General features: G+C 41.3%; 1 protein-coding gene across 1 annotated transcript; it reads left to right on the top strand.

Annotated features, from left to right (window-relative positions):
- The first annotated feature begins 3,951 nt into the window (after positions 1-3,951).
- LOC102941345 (perilipin-3) lies at positions 3,952-19,314 on the top strand. The gene is made up of 8 exons (XM_007066120.2): positions 3,952-4,036; positions 10,017-10,093; positions 11,061-11,256; positions 14,626-14,708; positions 15,067-15,352; positions 16,547-16,746; positions 18,000-18,128; positions 18,327-19,314. The coding sequence occupies exons 2-8, from the start codon at positions 10,034-10,036 to the stop codon at positions 18,675-18,677; spliced, it is 1,305 nt and encodes a 434-aa protein (XP_007066182.1). The 5' UTR covers positions 3,952-4,036; positions 10,017-10,033; the 3' UTR covers positions 18,678-19,314.
- The last annotated feature ends 481 nt before the right edge of the window (positions 19,315-19,795 follow it).

The raw sequence follows: 19,795 nt of genomic DNA, 5'->3' as shown, positions 1-19,795 counted from the left end.
TTTTTCCCCTACTGCCTCTCCCTCCTTTCTCACATTTATCTCCAGACTTCTTTTCCTTATCCAGATCTATTCCGCCCCCAACAATCTTTTATTCATTGAACTTTTTGAAACTTTGCACTTTTAGAGAGGTAAGGGATTGACACTGTGTACACAAATTTGCTGAGGGACAATAGGGTTGAGGTCTGTTATTTCTCACCTCTATATAGTATTTATTTAAAAACATTTTTGCTGTTAACAAGCATGTTATCTCTGAAGACACAAATCCACAGTTTGAGAACTGCAAAACTAAGCATCTCTGATGGTATCTTCTAGACTGAGCCCCACTGGGTAGATAGAAAGATTAACCTAAATAATCTATACAGAAGCCCCTAGAACCCCATAAAATAGGGTCCCTAATCCATGAACTATTGGAACTCATTTACAAAACTTTTCTTAAACATACATGAATATATTGTCTCATACTACAGAATTAGAATTTATAATCCCTATTCCATGATGAGATAGTTTTAATTAAGATACATTATAGCTCAAAGATATCTTTAGATATGCTTTTTGAGGAAAAAACCTTTAGCCAAAAATCCAATAAAAAAATCTGATTTTTTTATAATCATTATGGTTTATACCAGGGTGGATAAAAATCACACTTTAAAATATTCATTTGAATCCAATACTTAAACACCATTTCCTTTTTGCTAAAATCCTAGCTTGTTTGTGACACATATGTAACACTTGGATGGGCTTCATTTCCCGTCTCCAGTGCCTTAAAAAACAAAACAAAAAAACCAACTCCCGTAGAAAGTAGCTGGAGACCCAGAGTTCAGTCTCTAAGGATTTTCAGCAAAGATTACACAGGGTCAACCTCCCCACATTCAAGTCCCAAAAGGAACTGAAGAAATTAATTTAATTAAATAACTTTATAAAAATCTTATGATAAAGAAACAAATAATCTCATTTTTACAGCATGACATGGCTATTTTATAATCCACAGAAATTACCTTCAGTTATACATAAATAAAGAAAAGTTAAAATCTGAACAGTTCAGTCTTCACGGAAATACAGTGAGAAGAAACTGGAAGTTCCCCAAAGCTTAGGTTTTGTTCACCTAAGTCTCAGAATCTTTGATCACCAGATCTATCAATCTTCCCTCCCCTTGCTTGTAGGAATCTTCAGTTGGAATCCAGGCAGACTCTGCTGAAATCACTGCTAGCCAGTCAGCTGACTGATTCACCAATGGCTCAGTTACCTGTATAGATTTAAAGAAAACCCAGTTACAACAAAATACAAAACTGAGACTAGCAAACTAGAAATGACTCTTTCCCTGTTACTACATTTACATAAAAGTTGGTGAATCGCACTAGTTGAGACAATTTAACTGGAGCAGTTTGGCTAAAACCAAAACAACATTCAAAGCGTACAATTAAAATAGAAGTTATTTTTCCCTCCCAATTTTCCCTGGCTATAATTAACATTGCCCAGGCTTCCCTGTTGGAGGGAAACAATATCACTAACCTGCTGCAAAGTGCTTCAGAGCTCGGGACAACAGCCTGCTTCCTGCTCCTGGGCTCAGCTTCCCCCAACCCACACAGGGCATGTGGCTTCCGCAAAGCAGCTGCCCTGACTGCCTGCACCCATGGAGTCTGACCCCAGCAACAGGGAACCTGCTGGAGCAGACCCAACGCTACCGTCCACACCCAATTCCAGAAGCTTCTGGCTGTGGAGTGCTTAATCTGCTGAGCAACAGTGACCCACACAGAACTCACTCCTACCTCCTCCACAATGGGTCTCTTAAAGAGACGTCTCCCTATTAGGCACATAGGTTACACATACAGTACATAAGCCCGCTGCTGTGAAACAGCTTGTTTTCCTGCTTTTATAGTGGCCTAAAAGCCAGCACAAAAACACTGTATGGCCCTACAACATCACAGTGGGAGGTGTAGCCACTTAACCCATCAGTGTACCCAAGAACTGAGTACTAGCTAGCTAGCTCAGATATAAAGCACAGTTCAGAAGTCCAATGCTTCTGTTGCTTACGTCGACATAAGTAGATCCAATTAATGCAAGAAAGAAGAGACTCAGGCCAAAGAAACCTAACCTCTTCTCTGCTGCTGCCGTGAACTAGACAGACCACTAGAAGGAGACTGTTTTGTTGACATCTACACATTAACAGAAAATGTGTTACTAGAAGCCATTTCCAGATAGTTAATACAAGGGCTCCGGATGTGATGAGTTCAGGATCTGAAATGGAAAATACCTTCCTACCCGATGGTACAGCTTTACTACTCCTTCTAACCTATTATTAGTTCCTCGGAGGCCATACCCTGAAATGTTAACATCATAGATTCTAGCATGTTTAATTACTGACAGTATCTTTATTGAAATTAAAATGTATTCAAAGTCACTATTTCTAACAACTCTCATTCAAAAGTTACGGGGAAGCCCCCTTAAAATTATGGTTTTTAAGTCAAATACATTTTTTAAAATGTTTGTCTTCAGATTTGTGAGATATGAAGATTCACATTTTTCAAAAACTTTTCTCCTTAACCATGAGGGCTGGAAGCTTTGGTTTATTTTAAAAAAAGCAAGCAAAAAACAATTCTCATACGATCACTTTGCTGCAAAAGCTAAGGCAGTAAGAAGACAATATAAAAAGAGCACCAGATATGATGAGATTTAAAAAAAAAAAACCCCACTCACAGGGGCTTACAATAAAGTTGTACTTTACCTTATAATGGTAAAGCTGGTCAAAACTGAAAATACTTCCCCTCTCTATACTACAAAAGCCAGTCAGCCTGAGCAAAACTATTCTTAGTCTGAACCAGCACATTCTCCTCCTGAACTAAGCTCACTATTCATATCTACCCCTACCATGCTACCAGTCTAGTTTAAAAGACAGGTCAAGCCAGCTTGGCTGATGAGTGTTGATTGGCTGAACTGCCCGGCCTTTTAACTTTTTCCTGCCTGGTCTTGGATGACTGCAAAGCAACTCCACTGAAAGAGGAGTTTGGTAACTTACCTCTTTGTGAGTGACCCCATTCCCCATATGTAGAGTCTCCTTGATAACATACTGATAGGATACCCCATTACAGGTACATAGACTGGAAAACTGTCACCATAGCTGCTTGACACATTTGTGTGTAGATTATGATCCTGAAGTTGGCACTAATAAAATTCCAATTCTCAACTGATTTCTCATCCTAATTGTAAAGACCCCTTCACCTAGTTATCTACATCTCTGACTCTGAGGATATGGCAATGCAGAAGCCCAATAGTCCCCATGCAATTAGGCAGTGTATTGTGACTCCTTAATGCATATTGTGTTTGAGTTCCCTTTTTACCAAACTCCATTGCTTATTAACCGCCCCTGGGCAAGGTGAGACATTCCAGGGAAAGCACCCAGAGGACTTTTCCCACCTTCATCTAATAACTGACTTGGTGGGGAAAAGAATCCCTTCCCCCTTTCTTTAAAATACTTTTCCTGGAGCTATTTTGAGATGAACTATGAGATTGCCCTAACCATAAATATGTGCTAGTATTACCTTTTGCAAGATTTCCATTCACATCCAGACCATTTTCTTTTCCTTCACTCTAGCAACCATACTGCAGTAACATCACCTTAACCTGGGTTCTGAAAAGACACTGTCCATAAAGGGTCAGTGCATGTAGTGGGTGGAAAATGATATTGTTCTGGCTTCTTTCCTTGATCCTTTTTAACTGTATCTCCATTAAAACTCTTGAATCCCTTATCCCTCTTCAGGCTGAAAATGAACTACAGGAAATTATCAGAAGCTTCACAATAATCAGGAGAAGCTGGACCAGGTGTGGAGCAGAAGCTCTCCTACTCTGGAGAGAGGAAGGATAATTGTTGAGCACACCACAGGTTCCAGCCCTCATTAGTCAGGGTGGAGACTGCCATTTTCTGATTGCTTTCCCACATTGCCAGTTTGCAACACCCTGTGATGACATCACTAGTCTCATATAAAAGCTAAACAAGTGTTACTTCTCTATGGCAGTGTGTGAGGAAAGTAGGAAGGGTCAGGTAAGATGTTATAATTTACTGTAATTTGTTATGGGGGTTATGGCTTTAGCTGGGTTGGATAGTAAAATGTAATTGTTTAAAACTAGCTTGATACTCCTTAATTCTAGTACTAAGGAATGTTTTCTTGTGTTGGTAGCAAAATAAGTAGTGAATAAGTTATTCTATCTTGTGTGTTATGAAACCTGGTGTAGTTTATCTCTAGAAAGATAACAGTAGATGAGTAAAACCTGTTAACAACAGAAATACTTAAACTAGGCTCTAGTTATAAAAATTTAAACCTACTCATCCAAATGCCTTACCCCTTGAGGTAAAAAGCTATGGGGACTGGGGCAAATCAGAGTTTATTAAAAGTGTAACACAAGAATGGCTATACTGGCTCAGACCAAAGGTCCATCTAACCCAGTATCCTGTCTTCTGACAATGGCTAATGCTAGGTGCCCCAGAGGGAATGAACAGACCGGGTAATCATCAAGTAATCTGTTCCTAGCCTCTGTTTGCCAGAGGCTGGGGACCCCATGCCTGCCCATCCTTGATGATAGCCATTGATGGACCTATTATCCATGAACTTATCTAGCTCTTTTTTGAGCCCTGTTATAGTCTTGGCCATCACAACATTCTCTAGCAAGGAGTTCCACAGGTTGACTGTGTTGTGGGGGAAGAAATGCTTCCTTTTGTTAATGCCATTTGGTGGCCCCTAGCTCTTGTCATGAGAAGGCATAAATAACTCTAATTTCTCCATACCATTCATGATTTTATAGATCTCTATCATAGCCTCCCTTAGTTGTCTCTTTTTCCAAGCTGAAAAGTCAGTCTTATTAAACTCTCCTCAGACAGCAGCTGCTCCATACCCCAATTATTTGTTGCCCTTTTCTGAACCTTTTCTAAGTCTCTCTTTTTTTTTTTTTTGACCATGGGGCGACCACATCTGCACACAATATTCAGGATGTGGGTGTACCATGGAGTTATATAGAGGCAATGTGATAGTAAGACAGAAAATATCTATCCCTTTCTTAATGATTCCAAATATTCTGGTTGCTTTTTTTGGCTGCTGCTGCACATTGAGTGGATATTTTCTGAGAACTATCCACAATGACTCAAAGATCTTTATTGAGTGGTAATAGCTAATTCAGACCACATTTTATATGTATAGTTGGGATTATGTTTTCAAATGCATTACTTTGCATTTATCAACATTGAATTTCATCTCCCATTTTGTTGCCCAGTCACCCAGTTTTGAGAGAACCTTTTGCAGCTCTTCAGTGTCTGTCTGGGATTTAACTACCTTGGAAAAACGGGTAAACAGTGAGGTGGCAAAATTTCTAGATCATTTATGAACATGTTGAATTGGACTGGGCCCACTACAGATCCCTGGGGGACACCACTATTTATCTCTCTCCAGTCTGAAAACTGACCATTTATTCGTACACCTTGTTTCCTATCTTTTAACTAGTTACCAATCCATGAGAGCACCTTCCCTCTTATCCCATGACTGCTTACTTTGCTTAAAAGCCTTTGAGGGACCTTGTCAAAGGCTCTCTGAAAATCTAAATACTATATCCACTGGATCCCCCTTGTCAACATGCTTGTTGACCCCCTCAAAGAATTATAGTAGATGGGTGAGGCATGATTTCCCTTTACAAAAATCATGTTGACTCTTCCCCAACAAATTATGTTCATCTATATGTCTGACAATTTTGTTCTTTACTATAGTTTCAACCAGTTGGCCTGGTACTGGGAGTCAGGCTTACCGGCCTGTAATTGTCACTTCTAGAGCCCTTTTTAAAAACTGGCATCACATTAGCTATCCTCCAGTCACTTGGCACAGAAGCTGATCTAAATGATAGAAATGCAGAGTCTAGTGGCACCTTAAAGAATAACAGTTATTTGGGCATAAGCTTTTGTGGGTGGTAAACCACTTCATCAGATGCATCTGAAGTGGTTTTTACTCACAAGCTTATGCCCAAACAACTTAGTCTTTAAGGTGCCACCAGACTCTTCAGTCTGTATCCACAAAAACAACACAGCTACCCTTCTGGTTCTTAAATAATAGGTTACAGACTACAGTTAGTCCTGCAATTTGACATTTGATTTCCTTCAGAACTCTTGGGTGAATACCATCTGGTCCTAGTGACTTATTACTGTTTAATTTATCAACTTGTTCCAAAACCACCTCTAATGCCACCTCAATCTGGGACAGTTCCTCAGATTTGTCACCTAAGAAGAATGGATCAGGTTTGGGAATCTCCCTCAGCTGTGAAGACGATGCAAAATTAACTTAGTTTCTCTGCAATGGCCTTATTGTCCTCGAGTGTTCCTTTAGAATCTTGATTGTTCAGTGGCCCCACTGGCTTGTTTTTGTGTCTTTTTTAAATTGCTATTACTTTTTGAGTCTTTGGCTAGCTGTTCTTCAAATTCTTTTCTGGCCTTCCTACTTATATTTTTACACCTCAATTACCAGAGTTTATGCTTCTATTTTCCTCACTAGGATATAACTTCCACTTTTTAAAGGATACCTTTTTGCCTCATTACTTTTATTTTGTTTACTTTGGTGCTCTTTTGGTTCTTACTATGTTCTGTTTTGGTGTTTGGGTTTTTTTTAAATTTGGGCTATACATTTAAGTTGAGCATCTATGGTGTCTTTTTAAAGTTTTCATGTGGATTGCGGAGATTTTACTTTTGGTGCTGTACCTTTAAACTTCTGTTTAACTGACCATCTCATTTTTGTGTAGTTCCCCTTTCTGAAATTAAATGCTACAGTGTTGGGCTGCTGTGGTGTTTTCCATACCATAGGGCGCTTTCTGTTATGTTTTTGTTTTCTGTGCTGGTACAAAACATGTCATGGATATGGTTGAGGGTTTTTAACCAAAAAACATACTAGCTCTAAATAATTGTTAAACGCGTGAATGTCACCTATACTGTGACCATGAAACATAGAGAAGAATAACAAGTGGCCAAACTGTTTGAAACCATGAAACAGAAAATGAAGCTTCTCAACCTTTTACTAATCTAATTTAAGAGCCAATCTTGTTCTTGACCAGGTACAACTTGTTAATTCGCCAAAGGAACAGACGATTAGCAATGTGAGATTATGTTGCTGTAGGGCACAGGAGCTTCCAAATCCATTGACTGGAATCCTGTTTTTTAAATCTAACTATTCAGATGGGTAATACTAAACCTATACTCCTGCACATAGAAGCTTGAGGGGGAAAACAGTGGTTATGTATAAAGTTATTACTATATACTATGTATATTAAAAACAGTGCAGAGATACCTGGTGCAGCTTAAAGTTGCATCTATAGCAGTGTGACATGAGAAACTACTGGGGACTCATTCCATGACTTTTGCTCTAGTTTCTTCCAACACATCCTCTTAAGACACTAGTAGATTTATCAAGTGACAATAAGTTAGAGGACAAGGTAGCATTCAACCACAGGCTTTAAAGCAAGTGAAAATAAAGTGGTTGAACTGATAACAGATGTGAAATCTAATTTTGAAGTGTGCTAATATTTGATAGCTGCTGTAACTCCTAAAAATGCGCTACCAAATCATCCTGGGAACTCAGACCAGTAAAAATGAACTTTACTACTGTACAAACTAAAGCCAAGTTTAAAATCTAAATAAGCATCAGATAATTTCCTTGTACAAAAGCCACACTTGTTTATCCTTTCAAACCTATTAATTCTCTGAGGGCCTAGTGGCGGAAGCAGAAGTGGTAGATATTTATTTAGATTTTTTTCAGAAGCTTCTTGATGGTGCTTCACAAGAAGCTATTAAGAAAAATAAACTAATGCAGTGAGAAGCAAAGGTCTGTCATGAATTTATAAATTGGTTAAGAGGAAACTGCAGATAAACTCTTGATGCTGAAAACTGACCAGAAGTGAAGCATTCCACTGTTCAACATAGTTAATATTTCATGTACTAGGCTGCAGCAGGGGGTGAGCAGTCAGCAGCTGGGGGTGGGGAGGAGGAACTAATGGATGACCATTTCAGTCTAAGACTAGAGGCATGAAGCACGTGAGTGATCTTAAAAAAAGACACTAGGATGGGTCAATTCCATGTAACTAATGCATGTTGGTAGACTCAACATTGACCTATCTGATAGTGTTCTACATGTACTTTTGTATATGGGGAAGAGACCAACAAAAATACGCAGTACAAGGTTAAAAAAAGACAACACTGAAATGAATGCAAAAGGCTGAAGTTGTATTGCCATGTAAACTTGTGCTATAAGCTAACCTCAAATAGTGTTCATTTCTAGTCCTAGCAATCTAGATATAAACATCAGTCGTCAAAAGAATCACACAGCGCTCACAGTATCTTAGCCATGTAAACTTCTGTATGAACAGATTAAAAAATATTAGAGCTGTCTAGTTTTTAAAAAATGTGGTGGGGGCTTTGAAAACTATACAGGAACATATTTAAAAATATGTACCTCTCTTACAGCAAGTTCTGTAGGTTGGTAATACATTGTATATCCTAGCAGACCAGGGTTGGAAGAGATCTCAGGAAGCCATCTAGTCCAACCCCCTGCTCAAAGCAGGACCAACCCCAACAAAATCATCCCAGCCAGGGATTTGTCAAGATGGGCCTTAAACCTGTAAGGATGGAGATTCCACCACTTCCCTATGTAACCCATTCCAGTGCTTCACCACCCTCTAGTGAGAAGTTTCTTTCCCTAATATCCAACCTAGACCTCCCCCACTGCAACTTGAGACCATTGCTCCTTGTTCTGTCATCTGCCACCACTGAGAACAGCTGAGCTCCATCCTCTTTGGAACCCCCCTTCAGTTAATTGAAGGCTGCTATCAAATCCATTCTCACTCTTTTTTTTTTTTCTGCAGACTAAATAAGCCCAGTTCCCTCAGCTTTCCTCATAAGTCATGTGCCCCAGCCCCCTAATCATTTTTGTTGCCCTCCACTGGAGTCTCTCCAATTTGTAATGACCTACTGGGAAAGAGCTTAGGAATGCTAAACATTTAGACTTGCATGCTAGCATGATGGTATCTGAGGATAACTAGACTTGTGATTCAGAACCTAATGCCCAGCAATCAGTTATGGGAAGATTGGGTTCCTAACCCAATATGCATGTTAATTCAGAATAGTACATCTGGTTCTATCCACTGCTGGAGACAGTATATTGGACTAGATGGCTATGGAAAGGCCTATTTCTATCAGAGGCCAAACTCACTATAACTTGATGTCTTGACTTATCTGACTCTCTGACAATCAGAAGAAATACCCATCTGAATGTGGGGAGGCAATGGGTGACTTTGAAAGCAGGCGTAGAAATTCATGAGAATTTAATTTTCAGAAGACTTATTCACAGAATGTTGTACCACTTCCAGTTGGGACAAACATTGTCTGCCAAACACAGTTCAACTGTAACCCCTGATATTCCCTTTTTAGCTTGTGTAGCAGTCTCCATGTGAAAAAATGAGATGGACTAGAGATTCTCAACTCTTTTGGCTAAACAAAGTTACTGTTATGGGATTTGCTCACTACATCTAAGGTGTTTTTTTTTAAAAAAAAAAAAAAAAAAAAAACCTGACCCACTATGTACTGCTGACCTAGCTCTCTTCTCCTGTTAGAAGGAGCCCTCTAACTTGACATAACAAAGCTAGCCCTCTGGTCGGTATTTGACTACTCCCAGAGCTGGCCATATCTGAGTGAGTAACGACACCTGGCCCCCCACTTAAAGTTCTAGACTAATCTTTCAATTATGAAGGTGGGACTGACCTTGTGACCAGAACTGATTCTTACCCTTCTAGAAAACAGTATCCTCTCAAATTCTCCTGATTTCATTCCTAGTAAATGAGAATTCTTTCCTTTCCCTCTGTGTATTTGGAACAGCACTTGCTACTATCTAATGCCCCTTTTTTACAATAAGCTTTGAAAGCAGGAAGGAGTAGATGGCAATATTTAGCCTGTTAGAGCTCAATCTTGCAGAGAATGGTATGGTTCACCTTTTCATTCTTTTCAGTGGTATCTGATATCATCATGTCTATAGACGAAAAGAAAACAAATGCTGTTTTCCTAGAGACTGATCAGGAGCATCAGGTAGGTATATTATTGGTTGCTAAGTATGTAGAGTTAAACCAGGCTTGTAAACTAGCCTTATAACCACAATCAGACTGGGTGTTTTTCTAAAAGAAATAGTTTGTCCCCATGTCTTCTGGGGGAATTAGACTACTGGCTGAAATTCTACAGCCAGTAATCTGCTGCAGGAGACAAGACTAGGTCACAATGGACTTGTCTCCTCAGCACAATTGCCTAGGTCACAATGGTCCCTTCTTGCCTTTAATTCATAATTCATGGGTGTGAAACTAGAAATGGCAACACAACCACTGCCATAATGAACTTGGAATGACATCACATCAGGTCTCTAACATGTAGCCTCCAACTTTGGAACACAGTCCCTTTTGGTCTGCCAGAGCCTGACTTCACTGGGAGTTCAGTATAATTGGGAGCTGATAGGGGTCCCAAAGCTTCAGCTCATGCCACAATCTTATCTATTACCTGAAGCTTTCTTGGGATGGGTGAATGAAGAGTCCTACCTCTTATGTGTGATTGGTGCTAATTGCACCTACTGGTCAAACTTGTATTGTACACTATTAGCAAGCTTCAACACTGCCTACAGGTGTGGATAGTAGCACCTTAAATTAATCTAAGATTGCTTTCCTGGACTTTAGAGGCTAATAGAGCTGGCTTGGGTGGGACATCCTGACAGTCATAAGTCTCTTCAGTCTGCAAACATTCTAGTTATATCCCAGGAACAGACTTGCAAAACTAATAGCAAGTGATTAGTTCTTGCTAAATTGCATGGCCTCTCAGCAAAATACTTCTGGGCACTATAACTACCCTAAGGCAGTATCTGGAGGAGAAACTAACCCCCTGCTGGAGTCCCTGAAACAGTCAGGAGGTACTGATTCAACAGCCCTAAGATTCTCAGGTGTGAAAGAGCATCTGTGCAAGTCTTACTAAATCTGTTTAACCAGCTGGACTCTAACTTTCTTCCCTTCCTTAGAGTGTGGTGAGTAGGGTGACCAATCTGCCACTGGTCAGCTCTACCTATGACAAGGTTTCTACTACTTACACTGCCGCTAAAGAAGACCATTCACTCATCAAGTCAGTCTGTGGTGTTGCAGAGATGGGAGCAAAGACAATTGCTACTGCTGCAGTTGGTGGTGTACAACCAATTCTGACCACACTTGAACCTCAGAGTGAGTAATGATGTATCTGGGTGACAGGCATTTTGGCAAAAACACCTTTTGGGAGGGAGCTAAAGAAGGTGATGCATCCTTTCCATGTGAAATAGTATAGGATCACTTTGTAGATGCTGACATCACTGCAGAAGAAGAGAGGAGAATTTTTATATATATGTATAAATTGCCCAAAACTCCTAGGCAACATAGACACTTAAGACCAATCTTGCTCTGAAAAACCCACAATGTAAATAAACATGCAGAGAAACAGAGGAGGGATGGCAGAAAACTAACAGGCCTTTCCTTATAGGTTTTTACTCTTGGCAGTTGGGTTTTGTCTCAACCTTTGGCAACTTTGCTCATCAAAACTGACCTCAAATTCTGTCTTAGTAAATATATCCAAACAAATATTGCTCATCTTTACAGTCAAATCTGTAAAACCTACAGCAAATTTATCTACTCCTGTCCAGGTTGACTGCTTACTTATCCAGCAGTTTATTGGCTGATAACTTAACCTGCTAAAGCATAACCTTAAATACTAAAGCACTGGCCTACAAAAATCAATTACACATCAGGTGAAATGCAGCCAGCAGTACAGAAGGTAAACCTTAAGCAGTTTTCATTGTTCTTTTGCCAGAACAGATATTTCTGATAAATGTCAATAAATAAAACCACTGTCCAGACAAATTGGAGGATTGGGCCAAAAGAAATCTGAGGTTCAACAAGGACAAGTGCTGAGTCTTGCACTTAGGATGGAAGAATCCCATGCACTGGTATAGGCTGGGGACCAACTGGCTAAGTGGCCGTTCTGCAGAAAAGGATCTGGGGATTACAGTGGATAAGAAGCTGTCAACAGTGTGCTCTTGTTGCCAAAAAGGCTAACAGCATATTGGGCTGCATCAGTAGGAGCATTGCCAGCAGATCAAGGGAAGTGATTATTCCCCTCTATTTGGCACTGGTGAGACAACATCTGGAGTTTTGCATCCAGATTTGGGCCCCCACTACAGAAAAGATGAGAACAGAGGAGGGCAACAAAAATTATTAGGGGACTGGGGCACATGACTTGGGAGGAGAGGCAGAAGGAACTAGACTTATTTAGTCCAGAGAAGAGTGACAGGGGATTTGATAGGGGCCTTCAACTACCTGAAAGGGGGGGCAGGTTCCAAAGAGGATGGAGCAAGGCTATTGATGGAACAAAAAGCAATGGTTTCAAATTGCAGTGGGGGAGGTTTAGGCTGGGTATTAAACTATTTCACTAGCAGGGTTGTGCAGCACTGGAATGGGTTACCAAGGGAGGTGGTAGAATCTCCATCCTTACAGGTTTTTAAGGCCCAGCTTGACAAAGCCCTGTCACGGATGATTTTAGTTGACGGTTTGCCCTGCTTTGAGCAGGGGGTTGACTAGATGACCTCCTGAGGTCTCTTCCAACCCTAATCTGATTCACTATTCAGATACCTTAATTTGGAGACACAAAGGTCTTGCTATTGTCATGTGACTTAATGGAGAGCAGGATGGATGCTTTAGATTCTAAAGGCAATATAGCAATATTTAAAAACGTAGTTTGAATTGCCATAGCCAAACACTAATGTGTAAGGACCTACCTGAATTGTGGGATGACTGTCAAAATTGTGGCTCAGTTGTGGACAAGCTATAGAAAATTGCCAAAAAGTAGTCATGGCCCTTATTTGCAGTAATTACTTTTCTGCAAGTTTTCCACTGTCAGTGGGAAGGGGTTTGCTGTCAGCAGTAACAGAGTTCCTACAGGCAAAATTGCACTGGACACCTAATAGTGCAGAATCCTCAATATCACAAGTTAAGTAGGGCTTTACTAACTTATAATTCACAATAGCAGCTAATAAAGTGATATCATGGATTTGTCAAGAACAAATCATGTCAAACCAACCTGATGGCTTTCTTTGACAGGGTAACAAGTCTTGTGGATGGGGGGGGGGGAAGCAGTAGGCATGGCATATCTTGACCTTTTAGTAAAGGCTTTGATACTGTCTCAATGACCTTCTCATGGACAAAATAGGGAAATCCAACCTAGATGGAGCTACCATAAGGTGGGTGCAAAACTGATTGGGGGGGGGGAGGGGGAACCATTCCCAGAGTAGTTATCAGTGGTTCATAGTCATGCTGGAAGGGCATAACAAGTCAGGTCCTGCAGGACCTGTTCTAGGTCCAGTTCTGTTCAATATCTTTATCCATATTTATATGATGGCATAGAGAGTACACTTATAAAGCTTGTGGATAATACCAAGCTGGGAGGGGTTGCAAGTGCTTTGCAGGACAGGATTAAAACTCAATTATCTGGACAAACTGGAGAAATGGTCTGAAGTAAATAGGATGAAAGTCAATAAGGACAAATACAAAGTACTCCACTTAGGAAGGAACAATCAGTTGCACACATACAAAATGGGAAATGACTGCTAAGAAAGGAGTAGTGCAAAAAGCAGTCTGGGGGTCCTAATGGATCACAAGCTAAATATGAGCAAACAGTGTACACTGTTGCCAAATAAAAAAGCAAACACATCCTAGAATGATATTAGCAGGAGTGTTGTAAGCAAGATGTGAAGTTAGTAGTCTGCTCTACTCCATGCTGATTAGCCTTCAACTGGAGCACTGTTTCCAGTTCTGGGTGCCACATTTCTCCAATTTGTCCCCAGCTTTTCTGAAAGTCCAGAGAAGAGCAACAAAAATGATTAAAGGTCTAGAGAAACCCTGTGGGGGAAGATTGAGAAAATTGGGTCTCTTTAGTTTGGGAAAGAGAAGACTGAGGGGACAACAGTTTTCAAGTACATAAAAGGTTCTTAAAAGGAAGAGGGAGAAGAATTGTTCTCCTTAACCTCTGAGGACAGGACCAGAAGCAATGGGCTTAAATTGCTGCAAGGGAGGTCTAGGTCGGACATTAGGAAAAACTTCCCAACTGTCAGGGTGGTTCAGCACTGGCATAAATTGCCTAGGGAGGCTGTGGAATCTCCATCACTGGAGATTTTAAGAGCCGGTTGGACAAACACCTGTCAGGGATGACCTAGATAATACTTAGCTCTGCTATGAGTGCAGGGGCCTGGACTAGATGACCTCTCAATGTCCTTTCCAGTCCTATGATTCTAAAACGCTATTTCCAAAGTGCCTGCATAACTAAATTTTGACTTACTGACAGGCTCTTCCTGGTGGTATAGCAAGCCATAGACTTCTCACCCACAATCACCTTTTGTCATATGGGAGCACCTTGGTGTCATAAATGATAGTCCAGATTCCATTTGTCAAGGCACTGTAAACATTGCAACAGGACTTCCTCTGACTTAGTCTCTTTGATTTCAAGAGACTGTGGGGAACTACTAAAACTGAAAAGAATTTCAAGGGACTAAAGTTAGTTTTTTACAGTTGCAGCAGTAAACAAATATGCCTCCAAAGGACTGGACAAGCTGGAGGAGAAACTGCCAATTCTTCAACAGCCAGCTGATAAGGTAACTTTTTTTGGCCAAGAGAAATCCTGGAGAAAAGGATGCAGCAGTCCTAATTAGATTAGAATAATATAAATGAATGGATCCTGATGTCATAGTGATGGAAGCAGTCCCTGGTCATAAGGCCTTGGCCAAACCACATGGCTGCCTTGAAACAAAGGATGTTGGCTGGCAGTAAGGAGCTGTCCCGAATGAAGGCTGTTATGATGCAAGAAACTATGAGTGGGGAAAATAAGGAAGTGAAGTTGATGCTGAAGCCTGAGACTAAAAATCTGTATGGACCAAGCATGGCACATCCCCCCACTAAAACCACGCTGGTACCTATTCATAGTCTGTTAATAACACCATTCTTTTCCCCTAGGTGATCTCAGACACCAAGGAGCTAGTATCTTCCACAGTAACAGGCACCAAGGATGCAGTTGTCAGTGCTGTCACAGAAGCAAAGGATGTGGTAACTGGAATGATGGGCAAAACAAAAGAGACTATGCAGGGTAGTATGGATGCCACCAGATCTGTAATGACTAGCAGCATGAGTGCTGTCATGGAATCAAGCGTGGGGCAGAAGGTTGTGAGCAGCATTGACACATTGCTGGGGAAATCGGAGGAACTGGTGGACTTCTACCTCCCAGTGACAGATGAAGAATTAGGTCAGTGCACTCTTCCCAGTACACTAAATCTAGGAGACCCTGACTTCCTGGAGAATCTCAATTTTTCTAATGTTAAATGTCTAATCATACCTTAATTAGATAAATATCTGCCACTTATGGAATCTTCACCAACAAATGCCCCTCCCATAAAGCATTCATTAAACAGGGAGTGGGGGAGGGTATTGGAATGCAGGCTCAGAACTACAGCTGTGACTCTGCAGAAACATACATCTCATCTCAAGGTGCTAATTAACATGTCTTCACAGAGGCCACCTGGTGCAGCCTTTGAGGTTCTGGCCCATTACATAGGAAGCTATGCCAATCAGCCCCAATACTGCATTGTCTGCTGCAAACTTGAAATCCTAAATGAACCTCACATGGGTGGGGGGTAAACCTACAGGTACTACAGATCCAATGGTGACTGTTCACACATCTAGGTCTCTAGCATCCCAGTAGATGCTAAAATAGCTTTTACTCTTCCTGTTCTCCTTCCTTTTTTCTAAAGAAGTGCAAACTATGCAGGTGTTGATCCACTGTAGCCCATCTTATGTAAGGCTTTGTATAATCTCAAGTGCCTAGATTTCACAGTTAGTCTGGGCTCAGAATACAGGGTATTCTAGCAGCATGAACTCTCTACTAGTTGATCAGCTCTCAAAGGTGGTTTCTTAATCAGAATAACCTGTCAGACCTTTCCAATGACCAGGATCTTTTAGCCAGCTACTCCATTAGAGAATGACTTCCCCTCCCCAAATCATCTTGTACTAGAGCTATTTAAAGAGGCTGGCTTGAGACAGGCTGCAGGCACTCCACTGTACCTGGAATAGCCCCTATTATAGGCTGTCATTGGGAGTCTGCTTCTTACGACACTAATGCACAAATACTAATCCTCTAGTGATATGAACACTAACACCTGCCATTGGCTGTAAATGATTCATCCTATTTTAGTTCAATTATGTGGTCTTGTTGGTCCTTGGCGTATCAAATTAAATCCTCTGGGTACTGAGAGTTAACGAAGAACGTGTTTGTGCTGCACAAGCAAGAATTGGGGGAAGGATTTCTAGAACCAGGGAGTGACTACAACAGATCAAATATTATGGCCTCCTACCCTCTCTCCCCCCCCCCCCCCGGTCACTATGGTACTTCATCTGACTCTCAGCCTTGGCTAGGATTAAACCTTGTTCTCATTCCTTTCAGTTAAACTTGCAACATCTCTGGAGGGGTTTGAAGTGGCCTCTGCAGAGCAGCAGAGACAGCCGAAGAGTTACTATGTGCGTTTGGGTTCCCTTTCAACCAAACTCCGCCAACGAGCTTACCAGCACTCCCTGGGCAAGGTGAAACAAGTTGGACAAAGCACAAAGGAGGCCCTCTTTCAGCTTCAGCAAACCATCGATCTGGTAGGGAATGAAAATCCTAGTAGTTTGGGCTTCTCCTCCCTCATCCCTCCCACCCCCCCCAAAAAAAGTATTCTGTCAAGGAGTTGCATAGTGATGAACCCTATATATGAAAGGTTATACTTCTGATGAGCTTTCTGTGGAATGCCTGTTTGCCTACAATAGCAAGGCTTAGTCAAGCATAGTCATTGTGGTGGTACAGCCTGCTTCTTTACAAGTCAGTCTGTAAAAGCAAGGGGGATTGGAGAGGTGGAGAAACACTGCTTCCTCAGTGACTTGCTGCCACTTTTTTTAATCTTGCAAATGCTTTCAGATTCATCCCTCATGTGGTGCATGTATCTACTAAGAAAATAAAGAAGAACAAAAAGCTTTCTCAACCATAAACCAGGCCCCATGGGGTCACTTTTACAGCCATGACTTGTGAAATCCAGCCTCTGCCCCAGACTTCTGCTCCAGAGTCTGATTTCATTTTAAACTGATTCTGACACTTCCAGTGTTGCCATCAAATCCTGGAGACAAGAAATTGATCTAAAAACATCTCTCTCAGAACTTGCAGACAACCTAAATCACAAGTTCTAAAACACAAACTGCCCCTTTAGATCTGAATACACTAAAGTGAGATGCCAACACATCTAATTGCAAACATTTCAGCAGAATATACAGACATTCTTATACAAGATGTATGTTGCTTTTCATGTCTCCCAGGTAAGATATAAAAGACACAAGCCACTGTACTGACAAACCATTCCATTTTGTAGCTGGGTCACTTAAACCTCTAGTCAAAGCTGTAGCCCAATTTGGCATGGGTCACAGCACACTGCAGAACTCAGGGTCATCTTGTAGAGTACATGGGGAGGAACCATCATAAGACAAGACTAACAGACCTGTAATGAGCTGTGACTTTCATAGAAATATTCATGAGAACATTTAGTGTGCTGATAGTGTGACATACAGGACAACTTGTGACATGGGATGGGGAGAGCTCAGATGTCTCCTGTCAGTCTAATTTAAACTAACCATCACTTGGTGTATTCCAGAGAGGCCCACCCCTTCCTTAGTTCTCTCCTCCCACCCCAGCTGGGTGATCTACCAATAACCAGAGGAGCCATCTCACCAAGGCAGCGGAAGCATCCCAACCTCTCTGTATTGGGTGACTGAATTTTGACAGGAATCCACAGCCCTCTCTAAAGACCTTGCTGTTTGTCACCAAAGTCAGACTTCAAGAATCTCCACCCTTTTTCTTTTAATCTCTCCAGATTGACTCTGCTAAAGAGGCTGTGGGTCAGAAGCTTCATGATGGCCAGGAGAAGCTGAATCAAATGTGGCAGGAGTGGAGCAGAAGGGAGCTCAGAGCAACGGAGGACACAGATTCTGCACAGCCAGAGGTATCACCCTTACTGAATAGTCAGGAATTATTTGAGGTTTCCTCCAAGGAGGAAGCATTACCTAGTGTTTAAAGCACAGGACTACTAGTTAAATTCAGCAATAGTATTCAGATGTCATGCATTCAACCCTGCACTCTAATTAGAATGTATAAATGTTTTATACATGTTTTCCATTAATTGCAACTTGCTTCTTCACAGCTGATTGAGACTCGGACACTGGATGTGTCCCGTAGCATCATCCATCACTTGCAGGCCATCTGTCTCACCCTAGTATCCAGCATCCAGGGCCTCCCAGCCAATATGCAGGACCGGGTCCAGCAGATCCTAAGTGGCCTAGAAGACCTCCATGCTTCCTTCTCTACTGCTGCTTCCTTCCAGGATCTCTCCAGCAGTATCCTCTCCCAGAGCCGAGAGAGGGTGACCAAAGCACGGGAGTCTCTGGATGAGCTGCTGGAGTATATGGTGCACAACATTCCCCTCACATGGATTGTAGGACCCTTTGCTCCATCTGGAGACTCTGCAGTGGATGACAAAGTGGAGAAGGACTAGACAATCCTAGCTTCCTCTAGACAAAGGAGGACAACAAGCTCTGAATTCTGCTTGTAAAGGACATGACAGACCTATAGGTGTTCAGCCTACGTTTGACAGCCTACAGCGAATATAAACCTGTTGCCTTCACCTTGCAGGCAACTGACATCCATACATCTTCTCTTGACCAATGGGCATAGAACTCCTTTCTCTGAAATACTGAGACTCTTTCCATGTTTCAATCTCAAATCAATTGTTGGCTTGTACTCCTGCATGCAAACAGTCTCTGATCCAGTCTAGATGCACAAAGCATTGTAACCCTAATGCCCATCTGTCAGTCACTGATTACTGCAGTTTCTGGGAGAAATAGCTCTGGCAAAAGAAAGCAAACTCAGGTTGCCTTCTTATATTGGAAAGAAACCCTCTAGCTGTAGAGACTTAGTACAAAAGAACTTGCTTGCACTCTGCCTGCCCTTACAAAACAACTTAAGAAGAGCTGTCAATCTACTAGACTCTAAATACAAAAAGGAGTAGACTTGATCTCTGTACCAACTGTCTTGCTGCCTCACTTTCTTTAAGCAGAACCGATCCCTTCCCTTGTGCCACTGCTATGAGTCAAATGACATTGTACAAAATAAATACTACCTGCATTCTCAAATGTGTCTCATGATTACTAATCTTTCAAGTTCAATACTAAAGTCTCTAGCCTCTTGCTGTCCTTTTTAGTTTGACATCTCTAACACTGACTTCTATCCACAAAGTACATGCGGAAGTGACTTCCTGAATCTATCCCTGTATACTCAACATACAGCAGTTGCCACTACTAGTATGCAACTTATAAATGTTTAGTGATATCCAAATGCTAGTTACTTACCACTCTAGGTACAGAGAATAACTCGGAGGTTTCCTGTTTAATAGGAAACACATGCCATTTCAGATTTGGAGGTCTGACTGCTCAGAACATCCACAGAATGTAAAGGCTTCCACTGTCAGGTTCCCTTGAACTCATTTGTTTAGTGACCTTATTACAGCTTGGTTACTAAGTGGGTTTTTCCCTTCTTTCACACTAATTGCCTTCCTCCTGCAGGTGAATCTCCATACATGATCACTGCACAGCACCCTTTCACCTTAGCTTATGA

The sequence above is a fragment of the Chelonia mydas genome, chromosome 5 (genome assembly GCF_015237465.2).
Source record: "Chelonia mydas isolate rCheMyd1 chromosome 5, rCheMyd1.pri.v2, whole genome shotgun sequence".
NCBI classification, from domain to species: Eukaryota; Metazoa; Chordata; order Testudines; family Cheloniidae; genus Chelonia; species Chelonia mydas.
The sequence above is the reverse complement of the archived record's forward strand: the minus strand, read 5'-3'. Positions and strand labels throughout refer to the sequence as shown.

Bases quoted from the DNA above. Each gene is read 5' to 3' on its own strand.
- LOC102941345 (XM_007066120.2), top strand. From the start codon at position 10,034: ATGTCTATAGACGAAAAGAAAACAAATGCTGTTTTCCTAGAGACTGAT. The intron at 14,709-15,066 runs GTAACTTTTTTT...CTTTTCCCCTAG, and splicing joins TTCAACAGCCAGCTGATAAG to GTGATCTCAGACACCAAGGA. The intron at 18,129-18,326 runs GTATCACCCTTA...GCTTCTTCACAG, and splicing joins CAGATTCTGCACAGCCAGAG to CTGATTGAGACTCGGACACT.